At 45.8% G+C, this 27,112-nt stretch overlaps 2 protein-coding genes across 2 annotated transcripts; both read right to left on the reverse strand.

Moving 5' to 3' along the window:
• Positions 1-781: 781 nt before the first annotated feature.
• C1QTNF12 (C1q and TNF related 12) lies at positions 782-14,800 on the reverse strand (the record flags this gene model as incomplete). The annotated part of the gene is made up of 8 exons (XM_079545452.1): positions 782-880; positions 1,184-1,262; positions 3,555-3,645; positions 3,881-3,989; positions 7,220-7,401; positions 7,811-7,922; positions 8,603-8,722; positions 14,630-14,800. 8 exons carry the CDS (start codon positions 14,798-14,800, stop codon positions 782-784), a joined length of 963 nt encoding a protein of 320 aa, XP_079401578.1.
• Positions 14,801-21,364: 6,564 nt separating this feature from the next.
• UBE2J2 (ubiquitin conjugating enzyme E2 J2) lies at positions 21,365-24,526 on the reverse strand (the record flags this gene model as incomplete). The annotated part of the gene is made up of 6 exons (XM_079545579.1): positions 21,365-21,649; positions 22,413-22,493; positions 22,932-23,070; positions 23,182-23,284; positions 24,132-24,172; positions 24,396-24,526. 6 exons carry the CDS (start codon positions 24,524-24,526, stop codon positions 21,365-21,367), a joined length of 780 nt encoding a protein of 259 aa, XP_079401705.1.
• Positions 24,527-27,112: the final 2,586 nt, after the last annotated feature.

The raw sequence follows: 27,112 nt of genomic DNA on the forward strand, positions 1-27,112 counted from the left end.
ATATCTTACTAAAACATAAGAACATAACTGAGGGAGTTCGTGCCAGAACTGGTGCCGTTGGCCTCACGTTTTCACAAAAATAAAACTGTGCAGGCAGCGAGGTATTTGGCTTCCTCAGTAAGAGCAGAGAAACATACTTAGATTTAGGGAACCACCGTTAAATGGTTCAACCCTTGGATTCCCATCTTTGAAAGCAGGCATTGCTTGAGAATTCGACACGCTGCTTGTCAAACGTATCTAAGTTTGAGTACGAGAGAGGGCCCTGCACCATTGACAACTGTGTGAAAAACAGTTTTGCTGACAAATTCTTGTCTCCTTCCTCCACAACACATGGAACGCAGTCACTACTTTACTTCCCCTCTCAATCCTTCATTTACAAACTTAAAACACCCCGCAGTCAGTCCCAAAGACATGCTGATTACAGGTGTAATCGTGTGAAATAAAGTTACAACAAATGCCAGATCTCAGTGTGCTGTTCGGTGCACATCTGGTGAAGCACATATTAAATATTACAGAGTCTGTTTCTGAGTTATAAAAGTGTATTTCTTTTTTTTATAAGGTGAATGAACTGGTGTGGACCTTGAGAAGCAGTAGCCTCTGAAAGAAAGCCTCTGAAAGCAAGCTGAAGAATCTGCAAAAGGAAAGGCTCTTTGCTTGTTTAAAAAGACGCCAGCAGTTACATGAAGCAGTCGTCAAGAGACAAAGTAAAGGCTTCTTCAGTCAAATATATGCTGTAAGGCTGTGATTCGTGTTCTTCCCTGCTGCAGTGCTGCAGACGATGCTACGCGCCCATTAACATGCCCATGAAATCGGATCCATTCTGAATGGTGATGGGAGCTCCAGCACTGTTGTCCACAAAGATGGAGGTGTACTGGCCAGCCTGCAGAGTGAGCAAGAAGGAAAGGAAAAGTCATAGAATCGTAAAGGTCAGAAAAGACTGCTGAGATCATCCAGTCCAACCCCAGCCCACCCCCGCCATGCCCACTGACCGTGTCCCTCAATGCCACCAATAGCCACCACTTCCCTGCCACCAATTCTCTACAGCCACCCTGGGGATGTCATTTAGCTTCAATTAACCTCATTGAGAAGGTTAATAACTTTCCCACCTCCTGGTGAGAATTCAGCCTTAGCAGTAAATAACTCCAGACCGACCATAAATGATTCCCAGCCTGCAGAGCCCTACCTGCAGCTGCAGCAAGCCATGCACGTAGACAGTGAAGATCTTGCTGTTACTTTCCAAACCAGCAATGACTTCCAAAGACCTAAACAGTAGCAAAAGAACAATAAACCTTGAGGCAATCACAACAACTGGCCATCGCAAGTAATTTATACTGTTGATATTCTGCAAAGAGCTCACTGTATGCACTCTGCCAATAACAGGGCATTTTCAAGGTATGAAAGGCCAATTCTGCCATAAAAATACATGCAGACAGCCTACACAAGAACGAACATACTCTGCAGCTGAAAGCTGTTTTGGGAGGTCATCTGGATCAGGCATCATATAAAATTAAAAATAAAAAACAAAGGTCTTCAAATTAAGCCTTGAGGTAGAGCTCCAGATCCCCCCCTCGGTCCCTTCTGTAGTACCAGTCCCTTTCTAGTGCCATGATGCCCAAATAGCCATCACGTTCCTCACAGCAGCAAGATGTAGGACAGCTGCTCCTCATGTCATCCTCAGTGAATGAAGAACCACTCCTTGTGCGGGACTCAGGATGGAAGGACGTGCCTGAGACAGTAACTCATCCATGCGAGCTGAGTTCCAAAGCAATGGGAAAGCACAGAGCTCCATGACTGGCTGGCTTTTCTGAAATCTACCTAGCCACTGCGAGCAGATCCAGTTGTTTTTCCAAGCCAACCAACCCCTTCCCTCCCTTTTTTTCCATGAAGGGGTGGAGACGAAACCTAGCAAGTGCAAACGTGCTGCTTCCATCCCCCTTGCAAGGAAATAATGTGCACAAAAGGTAAGGGCAATTTGGCCCAGAGAGAGCAAGCCACTTGGCACCACCTTGATTGAAGAGCTCAGTCTGTGTGTCATATCCTGCCAAAGCCTCACTTGGGTGGGAACTTCCCACCATTAATCTCTTCTACTCCAACTGTCTCTGTGCTTTTCAGTTTCCATTTCTCTCAGCCGAAAGCCCTCAAGGCTCTTTCAGCTCCCTAAAATGAATGACTGCATACGTAGACATCCCCAGGAAATTCCACAAGCATGGGTAGCAGCTCGGCTCATGCCAGCACAATGTCTGTCCAGACAGGTTCCCATCCCTCCACCCATCTTCCTTCCATCCCACCGACCAGTCGCACTCTCACCCACTGCAGAAGAGAAATGTCTTTCACAGAGCCAGTGCTCATCTCACTTTATAGACTCACAGAATGACAAAGGTTAGAAAAGATCTCTAAGATCCCCAAGCCCAACCCACCCCCACCATGCCCACTGCCCACGTCCCTCATTGCCACATCTCCACACTGAACACCTCTGGGGCTGGGGACCCCCCCCCACCTCCCTGGGCAGCTGTGCCAAAGCATCACTGCTCTTTCTGATCCATACAGGAGCTTCCTATTCATTAATTCTTGTGCCTGCATTTACCACAAAAAGGAAGCTTTCCCAGAATCACTGAGTGCCAACAGGCAGCCTGGATTGCAAGCTCAGACCAAGGTCCGTTCTTAACACGATCTGAAGGGCTTCTCACGAGTGCAAGACTGCAACCAGTCTGACACCGCTTCAACTAAGTGCTGCAACCATAAAAGACTGTTACAGAGCAGTCTACAAGGCTAAAGAGGTGCCAGTTGCTTCAGTCAACAAGCTCCTTTACTTCCCACCAGGTCAATGGGCACACAGCTAGCTATCCCAGTTACTAATGAGTACTCCAACACCAATCAAGTCTTTTCCACAGGCGAATGAAACCTAAGAGAGCTGGTATTTATTTTCTGAGGCTTCATGTCAAATTAATGCTCCCATTGAGGCTCTAAAACTGATAGGGCTGTGGAGGGTCAGCCCTATTTACTGCACTCCAAGTCACAGAGGAAAGGTGAGGCTGAAGCAGCCAGCCCAGCAGCAAATTTATAGTTTAGTTGGCTTCAAGCTGTACCATAAGTCATTTTACGGATATATTTTGGTGGTGCTGGTACAAGGGCTGCACTTGCAGAGCTGCAGGCAGGGCAGAGCAGATCCGCACAGCCCTATAAGGGCCATTTTCCCCAAACCCAGCCACAACCAGAGACAGTGGCCACTCAACCCAAGCAGCACTGCCCTCTGCTGGGTGCATTTCAGCCCAGCCCATGGGTTCTCAGCCTCCTCTCTCGAAGCAACACATGCCGAACTCATCCTGAGCAAGCTGACCTTCCAATACAGGGCATTTACGTGCTACAGCTGAAAGGATGATATGTTCTGTCAACACACACAGTATTTATTCATCTATTTAGAGTACTTGACACCATCCACTGAAACATTACAAATCAGGAGGGGAAAAAAAAGCACAAAGCCCAAGGGCCAGCTGGAATCCATCTATTCAGAAAAGTTCTATGCGTATTTATGGTTTAAAATTGCAGTCACTCACGTGTATCGGTGGCACAGAGATTCAATGCAGATCAACACTCGCACGTTATCTCTGGCCCGGAGCTGGACTTTGCTCTTCAACTCACTGTGATCTGTGGAAAGCAGTGAAATAAACACAACCATCCATAATACTTGCTGGCGTTTGGTTCAAAAGGCACAGCAATATTGTGGCTCCTTAGCAAATCCCAAACAATTTAGGAGATGGTACCAAAAGGAGAGCTCGCTGCAAAGGGCTGCCATCAGACGTTCTTCACATCAGACAGGACGAACCAGAGACCCAGAGGCCACCAGGTCCCCTTCCAGCACCTCTCAGTTTTTAGCACTCACCGATGTGGACGTTGGCTGAGAACTGGTAGATGCCAGACACGGGTGCTGTGAAACGTCCCGTTGCCAGGTTCAGCCCCGTCCCCCGGAGAAAAGCTCCTTTGGCCAAAGGCTGCAAAATAAGCAAAGCAGATCTTGAACAAGTCCCCGTGGGCCGCAGCGATTTCGTCTACCCATGAAAAAGGAGCATTTGACACGCATGAGAACAGGGCTCAAAAATTTGCCAGGCTGCTGCCATTTTTCCCCTGATTTTCCCTTCCAGATGAGCTGCCTCTCAGCACTGGATGCCCACCAAAGGCAAAACGATCAGTATGAGATCTGAAGGTACCTTTTTCTCACTGCCCAACTCTTCTAACTTAACGCAGCACAGTGGTTGGAATTAAACCTTTGAGGCTCCATCCAACCCAGCCATTCTACGACTCCAGGGACTTTGCCCAAAACTTAGGCCTTTAACAGCAGTTCTATTTGTATATCTCAGACCATGCTCACTGCATCTGTATGCTCTGCTGGTCCTGCTGTCTCCACTGAACCACACCACTCTCCATTATGAGTCATGAGATCCCTTCTAGTACTACCCAAAAACTCTTAGATGGGGCCAAGCAGCCCCCCCAAGCCTAAAAATCTGGAATCTCATACACAGTTTGTGCGATGCAAGTGCAGAGGAAACAATCATATGGGTCTCCAGAGGTCTTCAACACCATTTCATGTAGAAGTCAGACAGCTCTGATGCTATTAAGGACAACTGTTTGGATTCTTACAGATTCCACATTTAATTTCCAGCCTCAGATTCCACAGGATAGGCAAAAGCCTAGGGAAACAGCATGCAGATTCTCCTCTCGCAAGGGAGCAGTCTTAAGTCAAACTCACAGCAGATTATCCGACTTAGACTAAAATAAACTCCACAAGAAATGTTTATTGTTAGTTTTGGCCTGTCCAGTGTGAGTTCGGTTAGAGCTGGGGAGAAGCAGGAGGGGCTTCTATGGGCCAAGAAAGCACATTAGCCAGACTCTGCTTCCACCACAAGGGCATTCTGTGCAGTGTAAATGCAATCCCATGAATGCTGCCTGGAGGGATTTGCCCTGCATTGGCCCCGAGGAACAGAAGAACACAAAAAAGGAACTCATTTTCCCTCTGCATATACATAGACAATCTAACAGCTAACCTCACAGCAAAGACTACGTGATGAGATCGCTGCCATTCTTATGCTATCACTATGCTGTCATTTTTGGTAATGCTATGTTTGATTTACAGCAAGATCCAAGCCCCCTGTGTGCAAAACTGCATTGTTAATTCATTCCTTTCCTGTTACAGCTATTAGAGGAATCAGCAACCAAATTCCAAAACCACTGGATGGGCATGGAAGGCAATTGTAGGCACCAGTAAATTATCACTGATAAAACATTCCTGTTTCTTCACGCCTTCTGTGGCTTTGTTATTCTTCTGCTCATAGAAATAGACAGTGCAAAGGGCTGGTTCTGAGAAGGGAGAGGTTTCTCTGGGCAAAAATATTCCATTAAACTCCATGCCAATTAGAGTTCCCTGTTGTATATGCTGAGAAACTACTTGTGCACCAGTTATTTCAATAAGCAAACCCAAACAAAGTTACAAACTTTGTTACAAACCCAAACAAACAAGTTACATCCAGTCATGCTCTACAGACCAAGACCAGCTTCTCTTCCTCAGTCCATCTCTTTTCCCCATGTCTCTCTCATATACTCCACATCTTATTTCCTAGTTGAAGACAGGAACCACACACAAGGAACTGAGATGTGAGCTTAGCTTATCAGTGATAAAGGCTGTGAAAAGTAATGCACTGACTTTTGTTATTATGGTTAACCCAGCTGGTACAGCAACCACAGGTAGGTAGAGATGTGCAGGAAGGCTGTATCACTTTTAATTCCAAATGTGAAGGAAATAATGAGACTGAGGGGAAGAGAGGGATGAGAAAAGGGTGAGAAAAATGCCGTGCTATCTGAATAACCCAAGGTCAGAGCAACACAACACCCAAATGACAAAGAATAGGAGTGCAAAGAGCAGGACTGCTGGTCCCTCTCTCAGTGTTCGTTCCCACTTAACTCAGAATGCCTTGGGTAAGTTCCAAAGAGTTAGATTGAGTCTCTATCATCTCACTGGGAAGTATCACACCGTTGGCTTCTTCGCACTATTAAACCAACAGGGTGGAGGGAGGGGAATTCTCTCCTCTTGGACTGTCGAAAGACAGTGTTTTCATCTTTGCAGGAGCAACCACCGTCTCCCTCCCCGTTGAATTCCCCTATATCAGAACACAAGCTAAAACCAGATACTTCTTGTCCCAGAGCTGAAATGAAAGGCTGGCATCCAGAGCCCTGCCAGCCCTCCCACATCAGCTTCAGGGCCAGAAGCAATTAGAAAGGAGCTAGGCATACGATAACAAAGCATGGGAAGTGTCAGCCTACGCACTGATTGCTGAGATGTCTTTATTCACATTTTCCCTCCTAATTAATGAGGCAGCAGATCTCTCTAGCCCTGCCCACACTTCAAGTACAATCTTGCCTCTGTGCCAGCACCCACAGTGCTGTCAAACCAGGCTTCCACAAGAGTATTTGGGAAAGATCCAGGAAAGCACCCTGAGCAAAAACCTCTGCCTTCAGTCCTGCTGCTGTCCCAGCAGCAAAACCACTCCATAGGAAAGGATCTGCTGGACAGGATTCTTCAGAGATGAGGCAGTGCAGTGGGGAAGTAAGCTTACTTAGTACAAAGACAGGTTTTAGCTATTACTTTGACATTTGTTAGTCTTTTGTAAAACAATATGTAAAGAATTTTAGCACTGAGACTGAATCATGTGACAACAGGATGCCTCTTACTTCGGGCTCACATATCTATCACCAGTGACTGCTCTGTGCTTCTGACTCTCCTCTACGTCTGAAGGCTACTCTGGAGTAAAACAAGGTTTGCAATGAAAAAAAAACAAACAGATCCCTCAGATCAATGTCAGATGTGGACAAGTCTTTATCATTAACCAAAATAGAAGCTGACTGTTGTTTAGAGCTGCAGGACAGCCATCTCCTGCACAGACTGCTAGGACTTCAGTAGGAACTGTCATGAGATACAGCTGGGCTACAAGAGAAGAAGAAAGCCTTGAGTTTGTTTGCACTTAAAGCTAACTGTCCATCCTACTGCAGTTGAGCTTTAGGGCTGTAATCACCACATGAGATCCAACTTCTCAGTTACAAACAAGGCAATGCTAATGGTCGTGGCATCCAGTCTTCCCCTTTCAGGAAACACCTGGCAGCCCTGCAGACCAGCTCATCTACACACAGCGGCTGTTGTGTTGCACAGGTTCAGTCTGATATCTCTTCTCACCGACTGGAAGTTCTGAAGCTCAACCAGGGTCTTTTTATCTACGACAACTTGTCCTTTTAGCTTGCAGTGGAACGCCTCCTCTACACGTCGGTAGGGTGAAACTTCCTCCAAGGAGAGCAGGAGTGGAGGCAGCTGGCTGGGATGTGCTGAAATTGCCAAGGATGCCCGACGCTCAATGGCTTCTGAGGAGACAGAAAGTACAGGAAAAAGAAAAAAGGCTTCGTTTAAGAGCTTGGCCTATGAAGCCATCAGCTGCGTGGTCAGACTTGTCCACACTCAACTCTTCAAACTGAACTGAACCATAGAATCATCCAGGTTGGAAAAGACCTCTAAGATCCCCAAGTCCAACCCCAACCCAGCCCCATCGTTCCCACTGACCATGTCCCACAGTGCCACATCTGCACAGTTCTGTAACACCCCCATGGATGGGGACTTGACCACTTCCCTGGGCAAACTGAGCAGCGCTGAGGAAATATTTTCCCAAATTTCTGATCATTAGCTAGAGCTAAACATTTGCAAAACTAATTCTTTGTTTGCCACGGTGCTTACCAAAAGAAACAAATCACAAAAGCTCAAACCAAAAGTCTTTACCTTTTAATATCTCCTTAAACTCCTGCAGCAAGACTTCCCGGGTGACTTCAGCACCAGGTGCTCCTGGGGGACCCTGGGGACCAGGCGGCCCTGGAGGCCCAACAAGACCACGCTAAGGAAGGAACCAAAGGAAAACACAAAAATTAGCATCAGGCCATTGCATATGACCAGAGTTCTCCCAGCCATGAGCCAAGAAAGCTACACAGAGCTAGAAGCTGGTAATAGGAACACAAATCAGTGCTGTTTCCATGTGTATCATTCCCTTGGAGTTTCATCAGTGCATGAAAGCACTCCTGCTATCAGGCCATTGAAAGGTAAAAGGAAGGCATTAAAAACATATTCAGTATTTGACTCAGCAGGAGATGAAAAGTACACACAGATGAGCAGTAATTCATTAAATTGCAATAAATTATTTTTTTGGTTAGCATATCCTTGGTTAGTATATCCTTTAAGACATTTGCACTTCATCTAGTGGAAGAAAAATGCTAATTTTATTTCTACTGAGCAGAAAATAAAAGAGAAAGGCTCAGCCCAAGAAACAGCTGGTTCAAACCAAAGTGAGCACTGACAGCAGAGTTCACACACACTCATCTGACAAAGCATAGAGCACTTACCGCCTCAAGCTTCTCCAAAATACCATGGGAAAACTTAAAAGAGGAAAACAAAACCAAAAAAAAAAGGAAACACAGCACTCTGAGGAAGAGCAAAAGCTGGAGCACACAGAACACCTTGAGTAACAGCAGTGGGAAGGGAAGACACGGTTTGTTAGCTGATGGCAGTGCAGGGACCTACTAATTTCTTGTCTTTGCCTTTGCATTTCCTTTTAGAGGTGTTGCCATCATCTGGGCGGTGGACAAAGGAGATCCAGGTCCGCCGTGGGTCTGTGATACGAGGGTCTGGAGATTCGAGGATCTGGAGAGAAACGAGAGCAAACACAAATGCAATTGGGCCTAATTGGGTCTTTTGGCCAATTCAGGAACTCTGAGAATGGGAAGTATCCAGACCAGACAGATATCTGCCACCTAAGCAAACCTCTGATCCAAACATACTGCATTTGAGAGGACATCAGGTTCAGGGTCTACTGTAAAATTCCATTTTATCCCACTTCTGGAGCAAATAATTCCATCTGGATTCTCCATTACCGCGTCACTTTTTGTCATCGCTTACAGAAGCATCACAAACAATTTTGCAAAATTTAGGATAGAAACACCAAGGGAAGCTCGCTTTGAGGAGAAAAGACCACGATTTGTGTGATCTGCCTCCAAAAATCCATGCAGAGTAAGTAGTGTTGGAGTTAAATCTGAGCAGCCTGCTGGAGCTCCAGTGGGAGGATATACAGAATGCTGGTGCTTCAGAGCTGAGCCAGGAGAGCTCCCTCCCGGCTCTAGGCCAAGGCAAGGAGATTCCCATTCTGCCACATTGATTCCCAACCATTCTGCCATATTGATCATGCATTCCCCACTGTAATTAATCAGAGTTATGGTTAAACAGTCTCCCTCGCACGCTTAAATTTAGCGTGCATCTCAAGCAAGCAGAACGAGCTATTGATACCCATCTAGTTCATTATTTCTGCACCCAAATTAGTCCCCAACAGACTTTCTATGTTTGTAACAACATTTATAGCCAGCTGGTGATTGCACATTTTGTTAAGGGTACCAGCGAGTTCTTCCACCTGAATTATTTATCCTTTGCCATTTGCACTTACAGCACACATGGCTTTTTCAATTATTTTCCAAATTTCCATTTGAAATTAATGTTTGGGGTTTTTTTTTGTTTTGTTTTGTTTTCTTCCCAGTGCCTGGGACTGCTGGGTGTGTGGTAACACTGCAGTGCAGCTCACACAGGAGAAGGAAGCAGCTCATTAGTAACATCGCCCATCTCAGCCAGGATGCAGTGTACATTCCTACAGAGCCCTAACAGCCAGGAATGGAACAGCTGCCTTGCAAAGAGAAGGAAAATCAAATCAGTTCACTCATCCTAAAGGGCTGGCTCAGAAGCACAACCTTCAGAACAAAGCAAACCAGAGTTTTAGGAACAGAGATGCAGCTTCTGACAGCAGATGTCTATGGGTATATCCATATATCTCAGGTTTTCTCCAGGCTACAACCCAGGCACCAACCCCCTGCCTGCTGCAAATGGGGAAACGTGCCAGCTAGAAGGCAGCAGCCCTGAGCAGCCTCTGACCATCAGCTGTGAGGACAGACTGATGTCCTCAGCCTTGCTGAAGCTCCAGCCGTGAAGAAACAGCCCGAAGCAGACATCTTCTTTTGGAGGAAAAAAGAAAGGCAGAAAAAATAAAGGGAAAACATCTGAAATCTGTTTGGGGGGTGGGGGGAGAGGAGAAGAAAAATCAGGGGAAAAAAGAAGAAGGGGAAAAAAAAGAAGGGGGGAAAACGGAGGGGAGAAAGGGAAGAAATCAGCACACTGCCAGTGGCCCCCTAAATTGCAAACCCCTCCAGAAGACAGCCACGGCACTCCCCAGTTTCTCCTTCACAAGGATGACTGACAGTTAAAATCAATGTTCCATCCTTGTGGTATTATTATTTAATTACTACGGCATGCATGAGCAATCCCAGCAATAAGCATGCAAGCCTCTATTTTTCTTGGCAGCGGCCTACTGCAGCAGCCAGAGACCTCGCAGCCAACTCAGGTATCAGTCAGGGCTGGGAACAGCCCTGGAATCCCAGCAGAGGGAACCTGTCCCTCCTGGGCTGCTGTTTGCAGAGCAAAGCTTGCAGGAGTCCAGAGGAATTCTCCTGGTAATGCAGCGGAATCAGCTTAGCCCTTATCGCTTCAAGCAGCGCCTCTAAAAACAACTGAAGCGCTGCCAGCGATTTTTAATCAACTTTCAATCAGCCCTTTTAACATAGCTTTGGAATACAACAGCAGTGATCGTTTTGGAGCAATCGTGTGACCCAGCAGGAGCTCAGCAGCCTCACTTGTAACAGAAGAGCAGCTGAGCTTCACTGGGGCTGCGATGCACAGCCACAACCTGTGGTTCTTTCTGGCTCTGACTCCCAGGACAGCATGCACTGCCACAGCATGGAAGGCTGAACCTACAGCCCAGGAGTGGAGATCCTGAGAAATGTTTGACCTATGTCTGAACTTTCCTAAAATTCAGGGATGGTGGGATCCGGTCTGCATCTCTGCTGAAGACCAAAGTGAAATGGGCTGAAGTCATTTTTAGGATGAATAAAAGGAAACACTACGAGCAAGACGTACATCCATCCTTATGTCCATACATCCGAGAGCATCTCCAAGAGTTCTCAGGCACACCTCGGCATTTCTCAGGGTGGAAAAGGATGGAAAAGAAGCAAGGGAAGGTTGCAGCTCTGTGAGGACAGCACTCTTCCCATTGTAGTGAGTCAGAGGTGGTCTCCAAGGATATACACCCAACCATTCTGGCCTATGGTCTCCACACCTGAAGTCACTGGAAGTTTTGCTCGAAGAGTTGCCAATATATTTGCCCATCTGGGATGGAATTCCAGTTAGCAATTCTTTGCTAATTAAGCAGCTGCCAGAAATACAGTGACCTGACTTGGCATTTCAGTTGTGCTAATCCACAAATGTACAAGTTGTTACGTCCAATAGACACCAACAAGAGCATCGTCAGCTTCAATACGGAACGGTCAGCCAACGATTGCCTCCGCAAGTCTGTTTTATTTGGACCTGGTTAAAAGTGACAAATCCCACTTTTAAGCACGAAAAACCCCGTGTTGGCCACTGCTAAGTCACGGCTGTGCACACCCCTGGTTATTAATGAGATGTAAAACCAAGGTCCTCACCACTTGTGGTTTTCACAGATCTCCCAAGAACTTTCCAGAGAGCAGAAGCGTTAGGATTGATACCTCAACCAAATCCCAATTGGGATTGGGCTATCTACATTCCCACTGTGTTCTGTGATTAAAACAAAAGTTTCATCTTTATTTCTCTCAATGGCCATCTCACAAAGCTCCTCCTCTCCCCTTAAACACATCACGTTGAATGTAATGAATCCAATGGAGCAGCTCTTGGGAGCGTGTTGGAATTACTACAGGTGGTAGAGAACTCTTCCCTTTGCTTTGGAGTGCCTCAGAATGGTGCTTTCAGAGGAAATAATATCTTTGTCCACATAGTGGGTGACTAAGCTAAAAAACATCCCATCATCAGAAATCCCATTGAAGGTAAAACCCCGTTGACCTCAAATCATCCCTGTAATTTCATGGGGTTGGCTGCTTTGCACATCCCCAAGCATGGAGATCCAACAGCCTTTCTGTTCACCCTTTTCCAGAGTTCGATCGCTCTCACGGTAAAGATGGATATTTTTTCTTACATTTAAGTGGAATTTCTGTATTTCAGTTTGTACTCAATGGCTCTCCTCCTTCCAGTGAGCTCTCACTCCGTCTCCTTTATCCCCTCTACTCAGGCACGGATGCACTCAGCTCTGTTCACAGCCAGCACATTACCTGGATGCTCCTCCAGGCAACGCTTAGCCCAGCACCACAAACCAAACCCCAACTGTGAAAACTGTCCAGACAGCTCTGGGTGCTCCTGATAAAATCCTGTGACAGTTGGACACACACCAGGCAGCTTGCAAAAGGCTGCCTCTGTCCTCAGAGGGCACTTAATAACGCATAGTTTGGGCATGCAACTGAGCACTTTGACCTTGTGAAGGACCACTTTCAAAGCACACGAGATGGGTACCAAACAACGCAGCCTGATATCCCCCACTGGCCCAATATCCCCCAATGGGTGAGATCCATACCTGGGAAAGGGAAGACAAGCCTGGCAAGTGGCAGCTGTGCTCAGCCACTCCCAGCCAAGCTGTGATGATACAGCAGAAGAAAACCTCTGTATCCATCCATCACACTGCGCTCTCTGTCCATCTGTGCCAGAGAGAAAACTCTCCCGTGCTCTGCGAGCACATCACACTGACAGCTATGCAAAGATTCAAGCTGGATACATATATTTTCAACATTCTTATTATTTCCCCTTGAATTATCAGTTTATCAGAGAACTGAGATTCCTGCCTGCCTCCTTCAGCACAGGTCTCACCGCATGGCTCATGCACTGATGGCGTTCAAGAGAATTTTCTCAGCTCTGTGTTTGAAAAGAATTCCCAAGATAAACCTGTTCCCAAACTGCTTAATTAGAAGGAAAACAAATCTACCTTTTTAACAGCACGAATGAAAATCGCCACTCATCTAATATTTCACTTCTGCTCCTGCTCTGACAAACCTACCAGTTGGCCACAGAGCCTTCCAAGGTAAACACAGCCTTAATTTTTACAGTTCACAGCCCAGAAAAAAGAAGGTCTGTCTTTCCTGTTATGTAGCGCGGGGGAACAGGACAGTGCTGTTGTTCCTGTGCATCCCTTCACCAAGCAGAACTCACAGCAGCGCTGCCAGGGCTCAGGGACGCAGTCACCCACAACGTTCAGAAGCAATACTTGAGCTCTGGAGAGATTCCAAGCAGAAAACCACATTGCAGAAACGGGGAGTGTGTATCAAGCAGAGTTCACAGGCATTTACAGCAGAGATTTGGGTTAGTCCCGTCCTTACGAAACAAAACCTGCCCGCGCCAAGCTCTGCAGCTCTCACAGTGCCAAACCTTTGCCATGGATATTTTAAAGCACAGCATTTCAACACAGAAACTGCAGCTTCCAACCGATGTCTGTGTTAATGAACGCCCCTGAGTGGGTGCTGTGTTTCTTCCAGCAGTAACGTGTGACTCTGTCAGCATAAACCAGGACCGGTTCCTGCTTCTGCCATCAGAATATATTCTGCTTCTGGTCCAGTGTATTTCACCAGAAACAAAATTAATTCCAAAACAGGCTGGAATGTATTCGTGTCAGATAGATATCTGCCTCCTATGCAGAAGGAGAATGAAGCAGTTATAGAGAAAGTGGAAGAAAGCAATCGAATGTAAGCACCTTCAGAACACAGCACTTACACGAGCTGTCCCGACAAAGCCCTGCAACAGACAACAAAAACGAGCACTGCCTTCAGTACCCTAATGATCACTCCAAGTGCAGCAGCCAGCTTTTCTTACACGGAGGACCGTTCCCAGACTTGCCCAACCTTAACCAATTACTTTCACAATAGCACTGAATGGGACGTTTAGAATGCCAGACCAATTGTTCCAACGTGCCCCCTCCTCCCTGCCCCAATTTTTGACAGGTTGTTCTTCAATCGCTATAGTGACTGCCATCCCTAATGCCTGTGATCAAAGTCGTGTTCTAGAGGTCACCAGGGACGTTTTTGTACGAGCATAGGGTGGTCAGGGGCAGCGTGACAGGAGACACTCCCTCCCGTCTCAGTGTTGCAGCCTCCCATTCCACCCCACTCCTAACCCTAGGACCTGAACTCCCCTCCTACTCCCATGCATTCTGTGCAGACTTTCATCCTGAAGGATTCAGATGTCTCCGATTGACTCAGTGGAAACGGCATCCTGCAGCCTGGGCTGATCCCCCCAGCACTGAACTGCCACATCCTGCCCATCAGAAGCCACTGCCCCTCACGAAGCACACTCAGCATTACATTTCTCACTCGGGCACGAATCCTGAATCCCTTCCTGCCAGAGCCACAATCACCCCCAACACACACCAACGTGTTTCCCACCTGTAATTTTCAACCACGACTCCCCCCTGTGCAAAAGGGCAGTGCTGAGAAAGCTCAGGCATGCTCAGGTGTTGGAACTGCTAGGAAACAAATCATGCAAAGGGGAGCAAATTCTCTTTAAAAATCAAAGAGATTGGCAAGGCTGCTCCAGTGGAAGAGGAACCAGCATCACATTGCTGCCAAAATGAGTTCAACCAAGGACTGATAACATACCACCTACCTTGGGATGCCCATGCAGCTCTTCGCTGTTGGATAGGGTGGCATTGAAAGGCTCTGTGTACTGATTGGGCTCTTTCTTCATCTTTCTCTCTTTCTTTGCTGCCATGACTCTGAAGAGGCAGAACTGGTGGCAAAGCAAAGTGGCCACAAACACCCAGGTGCAGCCCTTCATTTTGCAAAGGGAGTGGCCAAGTCAGGAAGGGCACTCTCCGAGCACAAAAACCTTCACCACCAATAAGAGGAATAGACACAGACTTCTCTCTAGAAAAATAATAATAATAATAATAATAATAAACACAGAGGTTAGAACTATTAAAGACAGTCCTCTGGGCTATGCGGTGCCAAACGAGCAGCATGCATGGACGTGCTGGTTGCTGGAGAGAGCTGCGTTCAAGCAGGACACATGGAAACGGTACGGATAAACTTGTCTGAAAATCTGGCTTCACTCGAAGGCAGAGGTAAGTCCATTCAGGCTCCTGAAGCTTACATAAATACGAGGGGCCCTGGGAAGCCCTGCCACCCACCTTGCAGTGTTGCTCCCCCCTCTTGGCCCCCCCCCTCCACACACACACACACACACACACAATAAGTCTTCAGCCTCGATTAAAACGCACTTAGCTATGAAACCCAGAGAAGTCAGATTGCTCAGGGCAACGGTTGCTCAGGTCGGGGCTGCTGACACAAACTCATTAGGGGAGGCTGTTTGGTTGTTCCTCTTCAGGAGAAGATTTCACTTGCTGTCATTTAAGGCGCTGTGTTCATTGCAAAGCAGGCGTGAAGAGGTCCCATCCATCCTCACTCCAAGGACACCTCAGTGACAAGTCCTCATCCTGTCCTGGCAGGGAATTTGCCACTCAAGGTTGTTACGATCACCGCTCTTCTGCAGAGGCTGAGAGCATCCCTGCCAAGTGCTCAGCCTTCTAGGGACAAAGTCAGTTCCTCACAGATCATTCAGTCAAACCAGGGATAAATAAAGAAGCTGAGGGTGTACCTCGGTCCATGAGGAGCAGATAAAGTTTTTCCCAGGTTTAGCTTCTCTCTTCAGCTGGGTTTGTCTTCACTTTAATGAGATGATGAGCAGTGAGTCCTGATGGCAGCTTCAGGATGCAGAAACGTGTGCCTGGTGTCACACCCAGGAGGATTTCGGGTATCTCCAAGTGTTGATCACTGATGTTCCTCGCTGCTCCTTTCCCAGGCTGGAAACTGGCAAAGCCCTCCTCGGCTCTTGCTCTACCTCAGCAAATAAGCACTTCTTTCCTGAACGAGTTTCCATCAACTTGAAGGGGAAAAAAAAAAAAAAGAAAGAAAAAGGAGGAGGGATCACATTCTAATGAGCTGTCAAGCCTATTCTCTTCACATTCCTATTAGACTCACTGATAAGTGGAGCTGGCCTGTGTGCCAGGCAGATTCAAATCAGTGCCCACTCCCTGCTCCCTCCCCTCAGCCCTTCTCTGTTCCTCCCCTTCATTATCTCTGAGAAATCACCATTTTTCTGGGAAGCCTGGGGAGCTGCACATGGGTTTGTGGCAGTGCTCAAAAGCTGTGGCTTGGAATAGGCACTGAGCATCGCAGCATCAGATGCTCTGCCCTGTGCTGGGTGAGCTGCGCTCCACACACGTCCCCCCAAATCCCATGGGAGGATGGCTCAGTGAGGGCTTCCTGCTGTATCTACAGAACTGGGGGATGGGCATCTCATTAAAATGAACAGAAAACCAAAACCAAAACACATCTACAAACGTCTCATAAGGAAGGTATCTGGCCAAGCTGCTAAGCTTCACTAGTTGCTCGCCACTGAGAACAGCCTGATGCTCTCTGTAACACAAGGATGCACAAATTCATCTGAGCTTGTGTTTGTGTCATCCAAGAGCGACAAAATGCGATGTCAGGAAGCAGCAGGCTGGCTTTAAAACCTCCCTACCGTGCCTCCTGTCACCCAGGAGTACAGTAATCCAACAGTACAGCTCCTCGTTGGATTTTAAGAGCCTCCCATCAGCTCTTCTGCCTCAGAGAAACTGAGGCATCAGCAATCTGAGTGCAAAAACCAAGAACTCTTCAGAAGAAAGAGGGGAGGGAAATGAAGCTTGGGACAGAGTGAGAGCCAGAACGGGTGCTGGAGAGAAGCTAAATAGTTAACAGCATCTCACCCCTCCCCCAAGCAGCTCACATTCCATCAAAACTACGTGGCAGACTTTATTTGTTAATAATATTTAACTTTCTTTGGCGCCTTCTCATACTTAAGCCTCTTTTTTCAGGTTAGTTGTAGACAAGCCATGAATTTGTAAAAGTGCACTTGATGACACATTAATAGGACAATCTGTCATATCGCAGCTAAACAGCCTGACAGATCCACACACCACGGCAAGAAATGACATTCAGAGCAGGAATGGGGTAATCGCTTCTTGGTCTGCTGGTGCTGTCTGTCTGCAACGTCCCCATTCTCATCCCAACAGCTCAGTGCCAAGGCTGTAGGCTCAGATTTGGGACAGGAACAGGTCCTCAGTCCACTACAGCAAACTGCCCCCGTGGTTTTTTAGGGCTGCAACAAGTGTTGGTGCAGCCATTACCTCCCCTCCAACCTTATGTTCATTGCACTGTTTGTACAACTGCACACCTTGCTGTGCTCAGAGCCCAGCAGCAACAGTTCCAAAGCACCTGAGCTTTGCCAGTGCCTGAACACCTAGAAGGGTGTGCAACCTCTGCTTGCAAAAAATAATAGGAACGAGCTGCTTAAAAGTGCACCATTGAACTACTCCAATGACTGTTGCAAAGTACACTAACAGTTCTGTATGAGGGGGGAATTCAAGCAGGGAAAACAGTGTAAGGAGCCACACATCAAGCCAAGTGTCATCTGTAAATGCTGCATGAACTGTGCATAAAGCTGGAAACTGAAAAGTCAGACAAGACACTTGTGACTACACCCCTCCATCCCCACTTACACAATCTGCCTTTTACTCACAGTAATCCCACATTTCCTAATTATGACAATACCCAAAAGGCAAAAAGCTGGGATTTTCTGTGTTGTCCAGTGTAGACGTAAGGAATAACATCCAAGCCTTGGTGCGGAGATGAGGAGTTTTGAAGCCAACACAGAAAGCACATACCATTCACTGACACCCACAACTGCTCCAGAGGCAGATAATAACCTGGAGTAGATCCCTCAGGTGTGAATCTGAAGCTTCCCAGTGCCAACCTGCTATAAACTCCAGCTGAATGGGGCAACGTACAAGAGCTGTTAGAACAAACCTAAACGCAACAGCAAACACAAGAGCAGCTTCGGAATGAAAGCACGCGATCTCTGACTTGTTTCCTTCCCCAAAACACCGCAGCCGAGCTGCCTGCGCCGCGTTCCACAGCACCTCTTTGCTAAGATCCCTGCGTGCCTCCCACCACCACGTGCAGTCTCAGCCATCAGCTGCCTTTCGCCCAAAAGCAGATGGAATTACCACCCCACCTGGTGGCAAGCCCATAGAAACGACGAGTTACTACAACAGCGAAAAGGAACCAGGCTGCTGCTTCCCTTCTGGGCTTTTCAGAGTGTTCAAGGTGTGAAATAAGGCTGTTGTGCAAAGTGCTTTCCACTAATAAAAGGTTCCTAGTGAATCCCAACCTGTTTTTGCTTCCAGATTCCTTCCCAGGGATCCCTTTGTCAGAAACAGTCCCACAGAACATTTAAATTTTATCATGAATGTTTATTATGAACAAACAACTTTACAATGCAGCCGTTTCTACTCCTCAGTACATGCTTGAAGTGAGGTAATTCCTGTGACCTTGAAATTTCGGGGGGAGAAAAGACTACGCACAAATCCAGGATCGTTAAAAGTCATGAGATCTTTAAAGGCCATCGTTGAGATGTCTCACGATCCAAGTTGCAAAACTTCCTTACCGTCTTAGAGCCATCTATGAAATTGCAGCATGAAAGTGAAGGGGCAACCATTCGTTCCAATATCACACACTGAGGGACAGCTTTTATTACATCAAGTAATGCACTGCTTCAGGGCATGGTAACATTTTTGCACGGCAAAGAATGGTTTACTCCACCTACTGACTTTGGTAACAAAAAGATCAGATACTGCATCTTATTATAAATGCCTTAAAAAAAAAGAAAAACAACAAAATGACAAACTACACAAAAGGGAATAAGTCTTCTGTTACCAAAGGCAAGGAGCAAGGACACCTATGGACGTTTTGTAAAGCTAGAAGTGCAAGGATTCAATCAGATATTGCTCCTAGCTTTCAACAAATAGCACCCAAAACGACTGTCCAATCTCTCTGAATCCAGGATACTGAAGAGAAACTGCAAATGCAAAGTAAGGTTTGGGGTTTCTTTTGTTGTGTTTGTTTTAAATGAAGCCAATCCTCACAGAAGGTGCAGCATCTCCAGGGTTTAACAAGAGGCTGTTTTTTGTTTCCAGTTGTGGCACTTCTTAAAAACAAGGGACCCACCTGCAGATGCTCGTGCATAGCTCAGTGCCAACTGCTTGCTGATTTCTCCTAAGAGACATTTTATGATGTGCCATCTCCCAGTTTTACTCATTCTTTCACCTTGGCAAGGTACATTTCACAGGAGATGCCATCTAACCATACCCGAGGGCTCCTTGCCTTTGTCTTCAGTTACATGGACAAAAGATTTTCCATAAGATAAACACAGACAACCATTCACAAGCTTTTGTCTGCAGGCCACCTCAATGGTTAAAAACAAAAAGGCATTGTGAGAACACAAACACATCTGAATGATACGAAGAGAGGCAGAACAGCCTCAGTTAAAGGTCCATCTGCTTTGAGGAAGAAAATATAAACAAAAGTCACTGACAAGCCACCTGGAAAACCCCATCACTGCAAGGAAGACTCGACACCCCTCCTTCCTTCACAGTACCTCCACACTGACAGAACTGTTTCCAGATGCACATAAAATCGGTGTTTCTCCTTTCACAACAGCTGGTTATGCACATACAAGAGGCAAATTAGTTATAAATAAGATTTGGTAAAACCACAGAATCAAAAAAAAAAAATAATCTATAAATACATTTTAAAACCCAGCCTTCCCCACATCCCCTCCCTCCCTCATCTCAGATCTACTTGAAGATTTCTTTAGTGTAGAGCTGTCCTGCTAGCTTTGATAATTCCTACCTACTGCAGAGGATTGGTCACGTTTACTGAAGCTCTAAACTGCATGGCTCAAGGGTTTATCATTTAGTTTTGCTTACAAGACACCAAGGAGAAGCAGAGAGAGAATAAATCTGAAAGGGAAAATAAAACAGTTTAAAAAAAAAAAAAAAAAAAAAAAAGGATCTTAAGTACATGAGGTAACATTGATTGGGCTCTTCACAACAGCTAACAGACAAAGCAGCTGGAGGCGGAGCTTCTTACCCTGCTATCACCTTTTTTGTACCATTGACAGCAAGTGCACCCTCCCCAGAAGACAAGACATCACTGCCAATTCTAGAAGGCACAGTATGTTCGCCTCTGGAAAAGCATTTAGGTAAAAGTAAGCAGGAAAAAAAAAAAAAGCAGGATGAGTTGAAAAAGTCACTTCAGGCTTTCAAACTCGAGGCTTCACTGTTTTATTCACAATCCTGCAATCTCACCAACAAACAGTATTGCTATCAGCAGAAGAGGAATACAGACAAACTTGGAACTAGAAGCCAAAAGCTTCTAAAAACTTAGGGAAAAAAAAAAAAAAAAAAAAAAAATCAGTAGTTGGGGCTTTGTGGGTTTGTTTGCATTGCTCTGGGATTTTTTGGCCCATTCTCAAGTAAGCAAGCAGAGCTAATGCCAGGGGCTCACTTCCTTCGGCTTGTGGCATTTCAGGTTGATTCAGCTGACACTGAAGCAGCTCACCTGATACTCAGACAAGACTGACTTCACAAGGGTTGGGTTTACTTCAGTGTCTAAAACCCAGCAGTTCCAGAGATGTTCTCAATTGGTAATCAACTCTCCATTGGTCTGTGAACTTTTATTTTTCAACAGTGGCACCCTGTGATCACAACAAAGTATTACAGCTTTCAAAGGTAACACCTCCCCAAATGGAAATCCCTAAATGAACGAATCCAAAACAACACTGCCTAGCTGTGTTCCCACTAAAGAGCAATCCAGACACTTTTCTCAGGCTAACCATTCCTACAGGCTGACAACTGCACCCCCTGCAGCCCAAATAAAACCTCCAATTACACGGTGGCAATTGAGACAGCACATTAGACACACACAGTGTTATTCTCCCCACTCATCTAATCACTACTGACTAGATATGCAATGATGTTCATTCTATCATAAAAATGAAGACATCTATCTTCTGTAGCATCCACGTTCACATGAACCAAGTCCTCATGAAGCCAGCATTTCCTCCAATTGTGTACAGACTCTTCCCTAATGAAACTAAAACGATATGCACCACGTGTGAACCTTTAAAAACTGTTCAATGAAGTAAAAAGCTTTATTTGCTTCAGGTTTTCAAATCTCAAATAACAGATGGAGAAGTGCTATAAAAATCAAAGCACTAGAAATGTTGGTGTTTCATCAATAATGCTTTGACTTGACAACAGGATCTGCGAGCAGAACTTCGTTTAGTTTTCTGACTAACTGAACATACTCCACTTCCCAAACTCAAGACATGAGCCAACCAAGATTTCACCTGTCATTTGGTAACACAAAACGTTTATCCCAGTGTCAAAAGTCAGACGCCCAAAGAGTCCCACTCACTCAGCAACTACATCTAATTTGGTCTTGGATTTTATTCTCCTCATTCTTGCGCTATGCTTCTCAGTACATATTTGACTGTGTAGGCAAAGGCTGCAAAACCAACTATAACAAACAAGTTCGCCAGAGCTCCACCCAAGAGTCCATGGTTACGGTTGGCCTGCTGGAGGCCAGGGTGGTTGGCAGGTGCCAATGGAACGTGCCCGTTAAGAAGGGGGATTCCATTCTGACCGTAGTGTGCTTCCCCATCAGGGACAACATCTGGTAAAGGGAGGGATGGAGGTCTGCTGTTGAGCTCTTCTTGTGCTTTCTGTTTTTGTTTAATCTCCTGGAGGGGAAGAAGAAGAAGAAAAAGAAGAAAAAAAAAAAAAAAAAAAAGGGAAGCTGAAACTGAAAGCGGTGAAGCTTTTGTGTGTTTTGAACAGATTTCAGAACCTCAGTTCTTAAGGCCAGATACACAAAGCTTAGTCCTACTCCAACTCAGCAGAGTACACACAGCTGTAAAATGCTGGCATCACAGCCATGCCTGCTGCACGTGTAGCAGTCAAGGCTGTAACAACAATAGGAAATACTAACGGCTGTTTACGAGGGTGGATGGTGATAGGACAAGGGGGGGTGGTCTTAAATTGAGATAGGGGAGGTTTGGGTTGGATATTAGGGAAAGTTTTTCACCCAGAGGGCAGTGAGGCACTGGCACAGGTTGCCCAAGGAGGCTGTGGATGCCCCATCCCTGCAGGCATCCAAGGCCAGGCTGGATGTGGCTCTGGGCAGCCTGGGCTGCTGGTTGGAGACCTGCACACAGCAGGGGGTTGGAACTGGATGAGCATCGTGCTCCTTTTCAACCCAGGCCATTCTATGTTTCTAAGTGTTTTGATTCCCCTGACAGTGGATCTTTGTTTAACAGCAAAACGTTTGAATCCTGAAATTGAACTTTTTAATTCTTTCACACTGCAAAAGTGACTTTTAAAAGGCCTCTACGGTTGACAAAAGTAGATAGACCTTAGAGTCCTAAACAACTAGCTCATAGATCTACACAGAGAAGGTGAAAAGCTAAAGAAAACCAAGTTACTCCATGAATTGAATGCCCCTACCTCCACCACTTCAGGGAAGAGCTCACAGAAGACTTTATCTTTTAAATTGAATGCTAAGCTTTGTGCAGCAAGTTGTCGTTTCTGTGAAGGAAAGAAGAATTATGAGCACAGGAACAAAACAAATACAGCTCAAACACTGCACCTGGTTCCTTCCCACACAAATGGGAGAAACTAGTTAGATAGTTTATACCATTTGCAACTGCATACCCATCAATATTATCACTAGGCATTTCTAAGCTCCTGATCCTTCTTCTTATGGCCTTGGTGTGCTGCAGTGACATCCCTGCCACCACAAGCACCAAAAGTCCTAAGCATGCAGTTTAGCAAAACAGCATTTCAAATTTTACTTAGAAATCCTCCCTGTCCCCACGCTGCCTAAAACTGCTTGGATTCACCCTGCCATCACATGCAGTAGATAAGAAATCAAAACATCAGCTCTCACTGTTGTGTTAACCTAGAGGTCACATTCAGCAGTCCCCTAAACTGAAAGTAGCCCAAAAGGTACAAGGTGGAACTTACTGCAAACTCTGAAGTCTCTATGCTGCCCAAGGTGGGACCCTTTTCCACCATGAAACTAAGGAGGCCTGTCAGGATTGTTGAGACTGACCAAGCTGGATTCCACGTATCAGGGTGGAAATCAGTGATTGAAAGACATAACCTAAAAAGGTGAGACAAAAAGGCATTTTATTTTTGTTGTTAAAACCACTGCGTGCTTCACATATTGCAAAAGTGGTGCTTATTGCTTTAAGTGTTAGAAGAAAATCCTTACCTTGTATTACACTTAAACCTTCCATTAGGTGTAATCATATAAATACTAGGAGGTTTAAAAGGAAATTCTCTGGGGAATATTAGTTTCCCATGATAATAGCCACCTGCATTACACAAAGAGATGAATTACTTATTTTGCATTAAGATGAAGTCCTAAAGGTATTCAGATTGGGCTAAATAAAACCCTGTATTTGTTTCCCTCTCTTCCTCACACTACAGGGATGAAGCACATCATTTTGTGCCTCTGAAACAACCCACACCTGCAGCACATTCACTCTGGAGACAATTACATCTCTATTACAAACGCTCTTTTCTGTTTTCTAGCCTGCCATACATTCAAGGAACATCAGCCAAAGCATATTTAATACAACACCAATGCTTCAGAGTATCACAAACACAATTAATTGCAAATGGAGATCTCTGAAGAACCTGAACTTCAAAAGCATTTTGGGAAAGGCTCCAGAAGACACCCTGAACAACGAAGCACACAACATTAACACAGCTTTTTCTGGTCCTTGGATTCTCCAAGGAACTTCATAAAGACAATACAGCTCTCAGTTCAGTGAGAGATGCTCATGCAGCAAGGCATAAGCAAATCATCCTAACAAAAAAAACAACCCTAAGAGATGAAATATTAGGAAAATGAGGTTTTATGAAGTTATTTTGACTGTCCTAAAGCGAGTTCCCTAAGTTACTTAATAGAAAATGTAACAAATGTGGTTTCACTATCATACAAAGAGAAAGATTAACAGACAGTTGCACCCCTCACTACCATATCAATACCATAATTCCATACCAGTCAAACCACAATACCATACCAGTCACAGACTGCTTTGCAACTGCACTCACAGTTCTCAGGGCTATTTACCACAGCTGTGCTTTGCCCATTCAATCAGCCATGCAATTACAGAGACATGCCAACCAATGCCCACTTTTGCTTCGTGCCTTTACCTTCATAAGGAGTTGTTTCAGGTCCCCGGACAACATAGTGCCTAAGACAAAGGAGAAAACACAAACAGTGTGAGAGCCTTCACACCATCAGCCATCAACTTCTCTAGAAAGAAAGAAGACTAGCATCACTTCAAGAAGTTCCATATGCCACCTCCCAAAACCAAGGCTCCCCTACAATCCATAGGGGGTGAAGGAGTCAGACCTGATGACCAGGAAAGTCTTGTTCTCTCCACAAGTGCACAAACAGCTCGTTCTAAGTCTTACCATTCAAGGATATTAGATGGGAGGGGTTCTGCACAGATATAAGGCACTGGATCTTTCTTAATTCGAAGGTAGTCTTGTTTAAGTCTCTGTGTTGCTGTCGTTGGTGCTCTCTTATTACTGCTGCTGCTCATCTGGTTTTCAAAAGATATATACAAATACAATCTCAGCAGGTGTAGGGCTGTGATGCTTTCTTGAATACAGCTCCAACATCTACCAGACACAGCATCTTTTTAAAAAGTCACCATCACGTTTAAGAAGCAAGAATCACACGCAGTTTTAACCAACACACTCCCAAGAGAAGCTGTACATCACCCAAATGGGACAAAAACACCCCTTCCAGAATACTGCTGTGGATGTACGTGCACAGAATTGCTATCATGAAAATGAACTGCACTACAGAACCTATTTGAACTGTTAACAGCCATTCCTGGGCTTAGGCTGGGCACAAATCACAGCCATAATGTTTTAAAGGGCTTAGTCCTTTTCAATAATTCATTTCCCAAATTAGTTACAATATCCATGGTGCAAATCTGCCTGTGATTTAAATTCATTTACTCTTTTTACCACAAGCAAAAAAAAAAAATACAGTCATCGTATTACTGACTTCGGGGAGGAGGAATTTTAAGTTCAATCTGCTGCCTGCTTAGGGTTCAGTTAAGCTTATGAGATCTTCTGAGCCAGATTATTCCCTTCCAAAGGAAGAACTTCATCCAAAATGAGGCAATTTATTGTGTGAAGAATGGAAAATCCACGCTGTTTTCATGACAAAGAATGTATCAGCCCTTGCAATGCATCTACAGAGCAGACATCCATTAGCAAATGCTACTTAGCTCACCTTCCCTCACAGAAGCATAACAAGTTACTTAGCAACTCAGTTTCTTTCAGGGCTCTAGAAATTCAGGGGAAAAACTGGAAAGGTTTTATGAACTCTTTCTATAAAGATCTAAGATAATTTTTACTTGTGATAGCAGGGTTGGACACCAGAAAATGCCTTAAAGCTTTCTATTCAATTCAATACCCTCAGTGAAGTATATTTCTAGAGAATATTTATACCACTAACAACAACTACAAGAAAATCCTCCTCAAAATAAACACTCTTAACCTGGTTTTCCTTAAAAGTACTGCAAATCACTCCAATATACAGTATTGTTTCCTGAACGAAATGGCACTTTTTAAAATACATCTCTTTAAATACCCACCAAAAAAAATTCTACAGAAGTCAGCTTTGAATTTAAAGCCGAGATTAAATCACGCCTTTTAATTTAGAACAAAAAAGGGAGCTTTGTAACAGCGCCCTTCACCACAGTTAGCAAAAACAGACTGAAATCATCCAGACTAATGTACACCTATTGGGGTTCCTACACCCCTTAGAGCCTTATCCGAGAGATCCTTCGCATTTTAAACACCGAAGACAAACCAGAACGTTTACAGAAGCTACCACAGGACATCGATTTCCCCATCAATACAACACAGGCAGGGCGGACGAGGAACTAAACGAAGGCCTTTCGATCCCAGCAACCCAAGTACGGCACGGCAGCTCCCAGGAGAACGGACAAGAAGGCAAACGGCGACACGCAGGCCTGCCCTCAGCCCGGCTCCAGGTTCCTCGAGGCGGAAGATGGGAAGCCCCCGCTCCCCGAGCTCGCCCTGCAGGCCCCACTCACCTCTCCCTGCTAAAGCAAGCCCCTCCACCGCCGGGTCGCTCCACCGGCCCGCAGCCAGCGGCCAAGCAAGGGAAGCAGAAAGAGGAGGAGCGCCGAGAACGGACAGCGGGCCGGACTGAGCCGGGCAGGGCAGGGCCGAGACCCCAGCACCTCCCGCTGCGGCGCGACCGCTGCTTCCAACCAAGATGGCGGCCCGGCGAGGCGGAGCCGGCGCAGTGCTGCCGTCTGCTTCCGGAAATAGCACCTCCACTTCCGGCGTGCGTACTTCCTGGTCAGCTGACTTCCGGGTCAGCTGACTTCCGCTGTGCGCTCCGCAGTGGGCGCTTCTCCTGTGTGTCCGATGGAGGGCAGCAGGAGCTTGCGGACATATTGCAGCTTTTTGTTCTTACCGCTGCTGGAGCGGCGCAGCGCTGTCGGGTGATTTGTCAGCAGCCGGAAGGAAAAGCACTGTGCTTCTCATTTACGCTGTGTGAAATCTGCACCTGGACACATGGAGGGGTTCAGAGTTTGGGCTTCGTGCTGTTTGAGCAGCAGTGAATGTTGCTGAACTGTGTTTATTCTTGCCTTTTAAAAGTGTCTGTCTTCGTTCAGGGAAAAGCAAAACTTTTACAAGTCTTTCTCCTTCTTTTGATTTCACAAAAGAAATTTGAAAATCTGAACCCTATTAAAGGCAGGAAACTCTTTTCAATCTGAAGTGGTTTCACACTCCATCAGCTGCAGCTCCCCGTGTACACATGGGGGCTGTGATAGGAACTAAATCACTCAGGGTCGCTTTGGTTACGATACACTGATTGATCCCATTCCTCACCGTCTGAGTGTGCATTCAGACCTAGAGATATCCCTGACCGAGGTTCCTTCACAGATCCTTGTGTAAGAGTAGAGGATGTTAACACAAACTTCTTGGCCAGGTTCCGTTTGAGTAATTATATTCTGCCTTCCTGAATTCCCTGCTAATTTCAAGTGCGTGTGAGATGCCTCCCTTCCAGGCCTGCCTATGACCAATGAATACCATTTGTATCAAAACACCTTGCTGCCTTCCGTCTAAATGTGCTT

The sequence above is a fragment of the Tetrao urogallus genome (genome assembly GCF_951394365.1).
Source record: "Tetrao urogallus genome assembly, chromosome: 21".
Classification (NCBI taxonomy): domain Eukaryota; kingdom Metazoa; phylum Chordata; class Aves; order Galliformes; family Phasianidae; genus Tetrao; species Tetrao urogallus.